At 58.1% G+C, this 11,715-nt stretch overlaps 1 protein-coding gene across 2 annotated transcripts; it reads right to left on the bottom strand.

The window, feature by feature from the left end:
- Nucleotides 1–464: 464 nt before the first annotated feature.
- GMIP (GEM interacting protein) lies at nt 465–11,710 on the bottom strand. 2 transcript variants are annotated; one of them, XM_064597209.1, is made up of 22 exons: nt 9,950–11,710; nt 8,929–9,013; nt 8,384–8,459; nt 8,214–8,271; nt 7,551–7,676; nt 7,404–7,468; nt 7,201–7,308; nt 6,917–7,012; nt 6,722–6,802; nt 6,443–6,613; nt 6,218–6,355; nt 5,696–5,892; nt 5,320–5,420; nt 5,157–5,246; nt 4,720–4,797; nt 4,497–4,651; nt 4,090–4,278; nt 3,855–3,992; nt 3,557–3,753; nt 2,824–3,214; nt 1,402–1,465; nt 465–1,270 (listed from the first exon to the last, which is right to left on the bottom strand). In XM_064597209.1, the coding sequence occupies exons 1-22, from the start codon at nt 9,966–9,968 to the stop codon at nt 891–893; spliced, it is 3,003 nt and encodes a 1,000-aa protein (XP_064453279.1). In that variant the 5' UTR covers nt 9,969–11,710; the 3' UTR covers nt 465–890. The 2 variants fall into 2 exon arrangements, with proteins under 2 accessions (XP_064453279.1, XP_045718583.1); XM_045862627.3 differs by lacking the exon at nt 6,917–7,012.
- Between the last annotated feature and the right edge of the window lie 5 nt (nt 11,711–11,715).

Raw genomic sequence — 11,715 nt, 5'->3', positions numbered from 1 at the left:
GCCCCGCCTCCGCTTCTCCAGCACCGAGATACCGCGCGCAGCGGCCTCCGGTGCCCCTCGGACCTCTCCGGCCCCAGCTGACCCTGGGGCCGCACTTAAGTTTCTCGAAATCCCGCCCCCGCGCCCTCCGCCCCCGGCAGCGCTGCCCCCTGTCCGGCCCCGGCTTGTGGCGGCCCTGGGCTCCCACGGCCCAGAGCACACAGCCCCATTGTCCCGGTTATCTGCACTTTGTTATATTTGTTTGATTATGCAGGACCGGATCGGGGACGTGGAGCTCCGGGAGGGCCGGGCCGGTGTGACTCAGCCTGGTGCCCAGGCCCAGCCAGTACTGCTTGTAGGTGCTCAAGGATGTGTCGGGATGAAAGGGGGCCTTGGTTCCTCTGGTGGGTAAAACGGAGCCAAAGGATGCTGCCCTCACCTAGCTCTCCCATCACCGTTGCCTGGCAAAGAAAGACACTCGAGGGTATAAAGGACACGGTTTATTCCCAGGCCATCAGACCCCAGGTACCACCAGAATGTTGAGTCTGGGCTGCCCACACCCTCCAAGAGCTGGTTACCTGAGGTCAGCAAAGGAAGCAGGCAGAGGTGGGGGAGTGGCCACCAAAGTAGCAAAAGGCACCCCTGTTCCAGGGGTCAGGGACTAGGGTGGACACCAAGGATCCCATGACTTGTATTGACCCTGAGTACTGACCCTGATTCACCTCTGAACCTGAGTGGCCCTGATGGGCAGTGACCTATGTCTAGTGGGGGGGGGGGGGGATCCTGGTATATTGCTCCAAAAAGGGTTTTAGTCCCCCAGGCCATGTAGTCTTTCCTTACAGGAACTCTCCAGAACCCCCAACACTGAACACCTTCTTAGTCCTTTCCCCTCAGTCAGAATGCTGGGATGGTCAGAGATGGTCCTCGGCTTCCTCGGGTTGGGGGTCTGGGCAGCAGGTGGCCTTGGGCACAGTTTCATGGTGTAGCTTGGAGAGTAGCCGGGCTGTCTCCTGGGTGATCTCAAAATGTTTGGGCAGCGGGGTGCGGCGCAGAGGGCTGCCCTCAGGCGAGGAGGAGGCAGCAGCGGGGCCAGGTCCCCGCCTCCGCAAACTCCCTCGGGTCACTGATGTGACAGGGGTCTCCTCGCTCAATTTGGAAGCTACCTGGGCCAAGCTGGACAGCTGGTGGGTGACAGGCCGCACGCCGCCCCGGGGATATTTCACTGGCTGACGGCTGAAGTGGCCACGGGATTGTGTCCCCAGGAGTGAGTCCTCTGGACCTTGGCTGGACACTGTGGGTTGGCATGGTCAATGCTGAGCACCCCTAAGTCCTCTGGATTATCTCGGGGGAGTCATCTCTCAGCCAAGCCACCCCAGGCAAGGACACCCCTATAACTCCTGGGCTGCTCCCCAACATACTTACCTTCCCCTCCCTCCTCTTTGGTGTCCTCAGCCACTTCTCTCTGGTCACTCTGTGGAGTTGGAATCTGTAGGAACAAATCCAAGACCAAAACCCCAACAATAAAATCCCAGGTCTTTGAGACTCTTGGAGAGCTGAGGGTTTGTTCCTGGACACGTAAAAGGTCTGTCGCAGTTTTGGTATCTGGGGAGACGATGCCCTTTAACAGTATCCTGCTTGTCCCCTTGTATGGAGCAATATTATTAATCGCAAACTGTGGGCTCCATGAAGGAAGGAATGCCCTTGCTCAGCAGAGAGCCAGCCCAGGGAGTGACTTAGCCATGTCCGCATTAAGACCAGGTGAAGTACCTGTCTCCATCCTGCTCTGCAAACTTGCACCTGCTTTTCAATTTATCTGTACATCCTTCAGTTGATCCTTTAGCTAAATGCTAATAGCAGCTGGGGTTCTTTCTACATGTCCTGAGCACTTTCTGAGCCATTCCATGGCTCAGAGACCCAGCGCTCACTGACAGCCCCTTTACCATTTCTGGGCCACTGTGGAGGGGAGGTGCATGCTCTCAGGAATGGTGTGTGTAGCAGGATCTGAGGGAGAGGGAAGCCACCAGGAGGAGTCTCATCTGTAAATGGTTTTCACTAACAGTATCTACCTCTCAGGGCTCTGTTGAAGATGACAGGAAGCCTATAAAGTGCCCATGCATAGTAGATGCACGATGCGTGGCATTCCACAGACCCCTCTTTGGCCTCACTTTCTACCACCTTCTCCTCACTAATTCATTACAGCTCAGGGCTGCACCCTAAACACACCAGGGATGCTCTCACCTCAGGGCCTTTTCACTGGCTGTTCCCTCTGGACAACCCTTCCCCAGATCTCCATCTGGCTCATTCCTCACCCACATCTTTCCAGTCATAGCTCAAATCCACCTTCTCCATGAGACCTGCCACAGCATATTTATTGCTACAGACTGCCCTCCACCTCTCCTTGGTGCCCCCAATGTCCACTACCCTTTCTTCTCCATAGTACTTGTCATCTTGTAATGTCCTATAAACTGATGTTATACCATATTTCTTATTTGTCATTGGTTTCTTTCCCACTAAAATGCAGTCACCAAAAGGATGGGGTCTCTGAATAATTTACTCACTGATGTATTTGTAATGCCTACTACAACAATGCTTGGTACATATAAGTGTTCAATAAATATTGTTGAAGGAATAAATGATCACCTACATTAGTAACTCTGCAGAGCTGTACCCTGTCATTCCTCATTACCTCCGTTATTATTACCCACCACTCCATTCCTCACTTTTAGGGAGAGAGAGAATGAAAGAGAAAAATTTCAAGGCAAAGGAAGGAAGGAAGACAGGAGAGTGAGAGGGTTAAATGGAGAGAAGGCCCTCCCCATGTCTGTGGGCCCAGTGGGTTCCTACCTCAGGAGGCGTGGCCTCAGGATGCTTCTCCAAGGTACCGTGGGGCTCAGGGTCTGGGTCGGAGTCCGAGGCTAGGACTGGGGACAGGGGATCTGGAGCAAGGTAGGAGGGCGGTGGCTGGGGGTTGTTGTTTATGAGGGGCCCAGGGGCTGGACTGGGGTCTTGAGGCGGGGGCTCAGTGGCCACGGGGAGGTCGTCCATCCCAAAGATTTGCTCGTAGTATACAATGAGGAACTCGATGAGCTGGGCCTGGTGCCCAGAGTCTAGTAGGCAGGTGACAGGGCCAGCACCAGCTGCCCCTGGACCGTCCGGTGGCCGCAGCAGCGTTGGCCCAAACACAATGCCCAGGTTGTTGGCAGACATCTTGTTTTCCTCAAACTGTGCAGCCACCCTGGGGATGGTATGAGGAAAAAGATCAGAGCATGGAATGCATGGTCACTGGCCACCAGATAGGAGCTATAGGCCAGGCTCATGGCAACCTGCCCAAGTCACGGGTAAGTGGTCCCAGGCCTTGTTGGAGACCGGCAGCTACATGCCTGGCAATGGAGATCAGGGGTCAGCTCCCAAAGTCTAGAATCATGTATTAAAATTCAGAGCTCAGAAAACACATTCAAGATCAGAAGTCAGTGTCAGGGGTCAGTCCCAGAGGTCAGTAGTCATATGTCCACGGACGGGGCCACAGATCCGTGCCTCAGGTCAGAAGTCACATTTCAAGGTCAGGGACAGTGCACACCTGAACAGATGGGCCACCAGGTGCCGCAGGGTGCTGTAGTTAGAGGCAGGCAGCTGCACCAAGAGGGTCTTCAGCGAGCGGATAACCTCAGGGCTGGGGCTGGGGGTCCCAGGGTCGTGCCCAGGGTCTGCATGCAGGGTCTTAGCCAGAGAGATGAAGGCGTCGTAGAGGTGGAAGGGGACCACGGGGTCAGTGAGCTGGGGGTGGAATGGCGGGAGGGACATTGGTGTGGGTGGGCTGCAGAGGGTCCTCAGCCTGAGCCCGCCCGACCCCTACCCCTGAGCCACTGAGTACCCACCTCCTGGAGGAATCTCTTGAGAACATTCGAGACATCATGAGGTGAGTTTCCTGACATGTCCACCAATGCTCGACCGTTCTCAAAAGCCTGGCACAGCCGCTCCACACGGACCCGGGACCCGCTGACCCGATAAATGCCCTGCGGGGCAGGGGCAGGGAATAGACATCTGGCTCACGAACCTGGCCATCAGGAGGGCCGGGTCACTACTGGGGGTGGTCATGAGTCAAGGCAGCACCTGCACACCCAGGGCACGCTGTTCTATCTCGGCCGTGCACTTGGTTATCACAAAGGGCACCTCCTCCGGGAAGTCCCTGGGCAGCTGCAGGAAGTCGACCCCAAAGAGGGACGTCCGGGCTGGGAGCCGCCTGTGTCCACAGAGGATCAGTAGAGTCTCCAGGCAGCGCTTGTGACAGGTCAGAAAGCACTGAGGGGGAGGTCATAGGGTCAGGGAGGTCATCAGGGGTCAGTGGGGGAAGAGAGGTCAGAGGGATCCTCAGGGGACAGGGGACTCATAGGACATCATTAAATCAGGGCATGTCCCAAGGGCAGAAAGGTCATAGAGATTTCAGGTCGGGGAGGTGCCTGGGGTCAGGGAGGTCACTGGGGTCACAGAGGTCATTGGTTGACGGGCCCAGGCCACACCTCCTCGCACTCGGTCCCGCTGACCATGAAGGCTTCACACTCGCGGCACTTGGCTGGGCCCCGAAGCCGCCGCAGCCGGTGGGTCTGGGCCGCGCTGGACAGCGTCCACTTCCTGAAGGGGCTTCCTAGACCATTCTCCAGCCCATCTACCAGGTCTGTGGGGACACAGGGTCAAGGGTGCCTGGTCCACCCCCCACCCCACCCCACCTGCTTCCAGCCTCACCAGGGTCTCGCTCCTCAAAGTCATCTGAGGATTCGGTGCCTGTGGATGAGACCTTCACCAACCGCCTTGTGCCAGAGCCTAGAGGCAGAAGGTCACAGAGGTTGGGGGTCACAGGGGTCACGGGGAAGCTCCAGGGCTAAGGAGATATTCCTGGTTTTCAGGCTTTCCAGAACCACCCACAGATGCCCTTGGGAAAAGGGTTAGAGGTCAGGAGGGAAGTCAGGTCAGAGATTGGGGGTTGGAGAATAGGGTCAGCAATCTGGGCAGTGGTTCAGAAATTGGCTCAAGAGAATGGATCAGAGGACGAGGAAAATAGGTCAGGGGTGCAGGTAGATCAGAGGTCAAATGATAGGTTAGAGATGGAGGGTCAGAGCCTGGCCAGTGTCTAGAGGAGACTTATAGGTAGGGAATGGGTTAGGGCCGGGTCCTGGCCCCACCTGGGCTGGAAGTGGGAGAGTCCAGGGACCGAGACTCGCTGCCACCGCCCACACTGTCCATGTCGCTGCCTGGAGTCAGGCCTGGAGTTCCTAGGAGGGAACAGGTCAATTAGGACTGACCCAAGCCCCGGCACCACTCCCGCTGCCCCCTCACTTCACTCACCCTGCCAGCCTGCCTCGGCCCAAGGGCCTGCCTCCGCTGCACTTTCATCCAGCCGAGGGGGTGGGGGGCAGGAGAGCTTCTTTCTTGAGTCCAGGGGAGAGCTGAAAGGAGTGGTTTGAGGGCTCTGACATCACCTATGCATTGCATCTAGGAGGACCCAACTCCAAGCACACCAGTGAGCACCCAGTAGTGCAGTAACCCTAAAGTCTGGACTCTCCCAGAACTGGAATACCCACCCCCACAAGAGCCTTGCGGACTAAATCCAAGAACTGAGGCTTTGAGTTTTCTGACCCCCAAGTACTCAGCGTGGTGGTGCCAACAGCCTGCAACTGTCTCTGGGGCTCATTTCTGACCCCGCTGCTGGGGGGAGGCCCACCTGTGCGCAGTGGGCAGGAACTCCTGGAAGGAGAAGGCAGGCGGAGCGGGTGGTGGGGCCTCGGGCTGCAGCACCCTCACGAACTCCTGGTAGCGCTGGCCGGGCTCGAAGGGCTCACAGCACTCCGCCAGGGCGGCGAAGGCGCGGGGGCCACGCTCGGCCTGCGCCCCTCGAAGCCCAAACAGTCCCAGGGTCACCTGCGGCGGGGGTGGGGAGCGCAAACTGCAGTGAGAGAGGGGCGGAGCCTGACCTTTAGAGACACCAGTGCGGCCAGGGTTTGGGGGCGGGGCGAGCAATGAGAAGCAGCTGGGCGGCGTGGTCAGAGCCTGGCTTGGAGGGGTGGGGGTGGGGGAGACAGGACCCCATGGGGGTGGCGCCGAGGCTGAGGTGTGGTCAGGGACTGAGGGTGGAAACTGGCTGTCTAGGGAGAAGGAGTCCTAAGCTCTGGGGACGGGTTAGGGGCACAGGGCCCTCAGCTGGGGCCAAAGGAGAATATGGGGCGGCAGTGGGAAAGGGTCTCACCCGCCTCAGCACTTCGTCCCCCTGCAGCACCAGCTTGCGCACATGCGACACGATCCGCTGCTTGGCGGCCTCCAGGTCTTGCTGCCGCACGTTGGCGTCGCGGACGCAGGTCTGGTACAGCGCCATGGCCTCCTGCACCTGGAGAAACCAGGGCCCGGGCACATGTGGGACAGTGTGGGGCGGGGTGCACCGAAGCGCTGGGGGGGCTCCGGGCCGGGTCCCCACCTTGGCCTGGGCCTCCTCTCGAGATCGCCGCCGCCGCTCCTGCTGTTTGCTGGGCCCCGGCGAGGCCTGGGGTGCCGGGTCCTCGGGAGACGCCTGGGAGCGAACCCACAGGTCCTCGCTGCGCTGTACATACTGGAGCTGGGCCCTCCGCAGAGCCTGCACTGCGTCATTCTGGGGCCGTGGGAAGTGGGGGCAGGGACAGAAGGGGACAGATCAGAGCCTCTTCCTCTGCTCCGCCAGCTCAGCAGGTGCGCACCTACCCACCGTGCCGGGACTCACCATCCGCTTCTGCTCTTTCAACCACTGCTCCTTAAACTCCTTCCGCCACTTCTCAATCTCATTTCGTTTGGCTGCCAGGGGCTGGCAAGGAGGACAGATGGGGGTGTTGCCTTAGGGCCACCCGGTCTTTCCGCTCCCCGCTACCATGTGCCTTTCATCCTCTGGACCCTCTCCCGGGTGTGCACTCTCACCCACCCACCGGCTCTCCACCTCATCCTTTCTAAAGCCTGGACCCAGAGATGCCAAAGCTCTCTTCCTGGGAACACTCAGCGCCTTGCCCCCGCTCAAGTCCTGCAAACAAACAGAAGCAGTTTTGCACTTGCACAGGAAGCCTGGTTTGAATCTCTGCTGGGTAACCCTGGGCAAGCTCCTCAGCATCCCTTTGCCTCAGCTTCCTCATCAGCAAAATGGCACTGATGGTAAGTGCCTTCTCCTGGGGAGGTGTGAATGGAATAGTGCATGCAGCAGGGCCCCCTCACCTGGTAGTAATCTCTTTTCTGCTGGGCCACTGTTTCCATGGCCAGGGTTCCCAGGCTGAGGTCGTGTTCCAGAAACAGGGTGTAGATGTATTGCAGTGGCATGTGGTTCTGGGGGGGGTGGGGGGAGGGAGGGTTGGTGTTGGAGGATGCTGAGGATCTAGGGGGTCAGGGCTGAGGTTCTGGAGGGGTCTGGTCATGGCTACCTGCTGGTGGATTGACACCTTGCCAGCCTCGGCGATCTTCATGATGCTTTTGGCAAATTCTAGCTCTGGGGGGAGATAGCAGGGGTCTGAGTTGGGCAGGGTGTGGGCACTGCCTGGGGCCTGGGGCCGGGCAGAAGGGGCCCTCACCAAGGCTGGCTCTCTTCTCCGTCCAGGCCAGCAGCTCCTTGGCATAGCGGCTCCAGGTCTTGGCATAATCCAGAGCTGCGTCCACGCCCCCCGTGGTCCGAATGAGCCTCAAGTCCAGTTCTTCCCCTGGGGCAGGAGGGTGGACCTCTGACTTCTGAACTCTGACCTTCTGTGGCAGCTTTCCCTGAGCCCCAAGACCGACCAGACCAGTGATCCCTATTCTACACTCTATGGCTCCCCCAAATACCCCTTTATGATCTTGTCCAGGTTGCAATTTTATTTTATTTTATTTTAAAGATTTTTTATTTATTTATCTGAGAGAGAGAATGAGAGACAGCGAGCACGAGAGGGAAGAGGGCAGAGGGAGAAGCAGACCCCCAGCAGAGCAGGGAGCCCGATGCGGGACTCGATCCCGGGACTCCAGGATCATGACCCGAGCCGAAGGCAGTCGCTCAACCAACTGAGCCACCCAGGCGCCCCCAGGTTGCAATTTTATACTGATTCTCCACCCAGACTGAGGGCTCCCTGAGGGCAGGGGCTCAGCTCTTTCGTGTGTACTGTCGTGTCCCTGCTGGTGTGCGGAACAGGCAGAGGGTGATGACTAACTGAAGAAGGACTCCTTTCTGCCCCCACTCCCCCGAATCCCTCCTCAAAGCCGCCTACCTGTAAGGGGCGCAGGACCCTCCAGGGAGGGGCCACTCCAACGTCTGGTTTCCCTGGTCTGAGGGGGAGGGAGACAGCATTCAGGAGCAATCAGAGCAGGGGCTTCAACCCCCTAGAGCCCCTCCCCCTGGAGATGCCCTCCTCCCGCCCTCCTTCGTCCCGCCCTTCACCTCAGTGGCTGTGGAGGTCTTGTCAGACTCTGGGTCTCCTGAGAGCACGGGGTCTCCAGGCAGCATCTCAAGGGTCCTGGGAGGTAATGGTGTCAGGATGCCACCCTCCACCCAGTCTGTCTTGCTTAGGGGTGTTGGGGGCCCCCAGGGCAGTGTGAGTGATGGTCCTGGATATCACCTCTGTGACATCTCTTGTATCTGGGAGGTCTGAGTGGTTTGGGGGGCAGGGGGAGGACCAGGTGCAGTTCGTTTTTTTTTAATGGAACTTGAGAGAGTTTGAAAGGTCCCAGGTGAATCTGGGGTTCACAGAGTGGGATTATAAGGATCTCAAATGTTTAAGGAGTCACAAGGATATATGGGGGTACTAGGACCATTTTAGGGATTTCCAGTGGTTTTGGGGGGCTGAATTTTGGGATTTTTCAGGTGTTTTGGAAGGACCCATCTTAGATTCTCCGGTTATTAGGTAAGTGGACCCAGATGTTATAGGTTCCTAATGAGGCACCTAAATGGTTAGGGATTTGGGGGTGGCCCAGGCTCAGACTCACACGTTCCCCAGGGAGATCTCGAGGTTGTCCAGGCTCCGGAAGATGTCACTGTACCTCTTCCTGCTCTCTGGAGCCAGGGGTAGCCCTGGGGGAGGGGAGTGTCATACATGGGCCAATCAAAGCCTCCCTCCACCCACCGAGGCACCGACACCTAGGCCCTTAGCCAGTTGTTTGGAGGTTGGGGAGAAAGAGACAGAGAGTGTTCTGGACCTGTACAGAGTGTGGGAGGGGGGCGGGTGTCAGAGTTAGGACTGAGGCAGTGTGGCCTGGGGGTGAAGCCACTCAGGGCAGGCAGATGGACTCAGGCACAACCCAACACAGAGACAGCTGCTTAGAGGAACAGAGACACCCACACACACATGGGCCCAGAAGCAAAGCGACAAAACATGCCCCAGATGCAGCCACACTGTCCCTGGGGAGAGAGCCAGCTTGACAATGGAACCACATGGACCTCAGGCCAGACAGATGGAAATACACGTGGGAGAGACCGGCACAGAGCCTGTGGCACAAACACATAGGGGCAGACTGAAACCAGAGGAACATAAAGGCCGAATGACACTCGACATACACAGCAGAGACACAAAGACAGCCGGAAATACAAGTCAGACCTTGCCACATTTCTGCCACAGCCCCCCTTCTAAGGAGCCCAGATCAGCAATGCCCCCTCCCCTGACTATGGAGGAGCCGAGTGGGGAGTCTGCCGTGTTGCCTTCTCCATCAGCGGTCATGACACCCTGCCCCCATCACAAATATCAGAAGCAGAAGCGGCCACTTCCCCTTCCTGGGCCCCCTCCCCCAGGCATCCGGGGTGAAGACTCCAAAGGGGGAGGGGGCGAGGGAATGATGTTCTGGGCCCCTCTCGGCTTGGGGGTCCTCACAGTGGAGGATGCCCGCGTCCCTCCCATTCGAGACTCCTTTCCCCGCTCTCTGAACGGAAAGGGACAGGCGAGACCACTCAATTTAGGAAGTGGGGTACGGTTGGGGGAGGTCCCTCTCGGATCCCATTTCCCGGACCGCCTACCCGGCTCTGCTGCGTCCATGGCCCGGTCCGAGGATCTCTCGGCGGGGACCGGGACTGGGACGGGATCTCGCGCTGGCGGGGCCTTGCCCCGATTTCCTGCCGCGGCCGCCGCCGCCCGGGTTCCGCGTAGCCCCGCCCAGCGCAGGCTACGCCCCGCGACCAAACACGCCCCTGCTCAGCAGAGGCCCCGCCCCCGGCCACACCTCGGCCGGTTGGCCACGCCCCGAGGCTCTACGCGCCCTGACCGAGACTCGGGAGATGCTGTGGGTCCAGGGATTCTGGTGCGACCATCCCAGACCTGGACACCTCATGGCTCCATGCCAGCCAGGGTTCTCCTCGCCAGATCTTTGCGCGGCTCCAGAGCCCCAGCACACTCACTCTCCAGGGCGCCTGTCCCTGAATCTTCTACACTCCGCGACGCAGCGACTTCCCTGCCCAGGGGCCTCTTGGACCCCTGAACCCATACAGGCTCCACTGGATCCATGGTGCCCCCCCTGGTGGAGAGGCCTGATGGCAGGCCTTACTCCAGTGGGATCTTAAGTTCCCCCAATGCTCTAGGGCTGGAGACCCCTGGTCTGGGGCAGCCCCAGTGACCTTGGAAGCTGGATCAGACTCTTGAAGCCCTCATTAGAGTACAGCCACAAGTGCCCCTAGCACCTCTCTCAAGCAGGGGATCACAGATCTCTGCCCTGAGCACCCCAAGTATCATTCCCAGGAAACAAATCCCAAGTCCAGAGTTCTTGCCTCCCGGTTGCCTCAAACGGTCTCAGGGATTCCAAGTGATCACAACAGCCCCTCTGCCCGGTGGGTTCTGGCACCCCTACACTTCCATACACCTTAGTCTGTGCTCAGGGCCCATGTGACACTCACAGGCATTCACAGATGGTCCCTGCCCTTTCCCTGCTTTGGAACCCAGGGCTTTCCTTGGGCTGTGGTCCACACTCCTCCTGATGGGGAAGCTGGACACGGACAGACTGCTGAGGATGACCAAGGCGTGAAGATGGGAAAGGGTGGTGAGCCCCTCACGGATCAGCAGGGAGGCAGAGGTTGTCTTGTAGGCTGGGCCTGGGTACCAGGCCTGAGATTTTCACATGCAGCTTGTCAAAGTTATAAAAATGCACCCATACCCCTAGTGGAATTTCTAGTTTGAAAGAGATTTACAGGGCGCCTGGTTAATCAGTCAGTTACGCATCTGCCTTCAGCTCAAGTCATGATCCCAGGGTCCTGGGATCAAGCCCCACATCAGGTTCCCTGTAGGGAGCCTGTTTCTCCCTCTCCCATCCATACCCCTACCCATGCTCTCTCTAAATAAATAAAAACAAGTTTATAACTTTGCTTTCTAAAGTTCTTAGTTGTTGAGAAGGCAGGAAAATCTCCCATGGCCATGACTCTGCTCTCATGCAGCCTACTCCACAAACTCCTCAGTTGCAAGGAGTATGCGACCTCTGAAAGGAAGGACGGTGTCAGCACAAGGGCGGAGCCAGGTTGCAAAGCTGGGCTGACAGGAGATGATGAATGGCACAGGGTCCCCTCAAGTGTGACCCCAGTTAACATCTGCAACGACCTGGATTGAACTTCCTCACATCTAACACACCACGAGAGGAAGGAGTGCTGTTATTTCACATATTACTGAACAGAAGAAAATGCCATTGATCCTAAAACCTTCCCCCCTGCCTAAGAGACGAGAACATCAATCTGAGAGACCACAGAAATAGGGAGGTGCTTGTCAAATTATGAAATGTGCACAAGTCTCTGGGGCTGGAGCT

This window comes from Mirounga angustirostris, unplaced genomic scaffold, assembly GCF_029215605.1.
Source record: "Mirounga angustirostris isolate CCGP_5_RB_7025 unplaced genomic scaffold, mMirAng1.0.hap1 SCAF_1, whole genome shotgun sequence".
NCBI classification, from domain to species: Eukaryota; Metazoa; Chordata; class Mammalia; order Carnivora; family Phocidae; genus Mirounga; species Mirounga angustirostris.
Note: the sequence above shows the minus strand (reverse complement) of the source record. Positions and strands in the feature narration are given on the sequence as shown.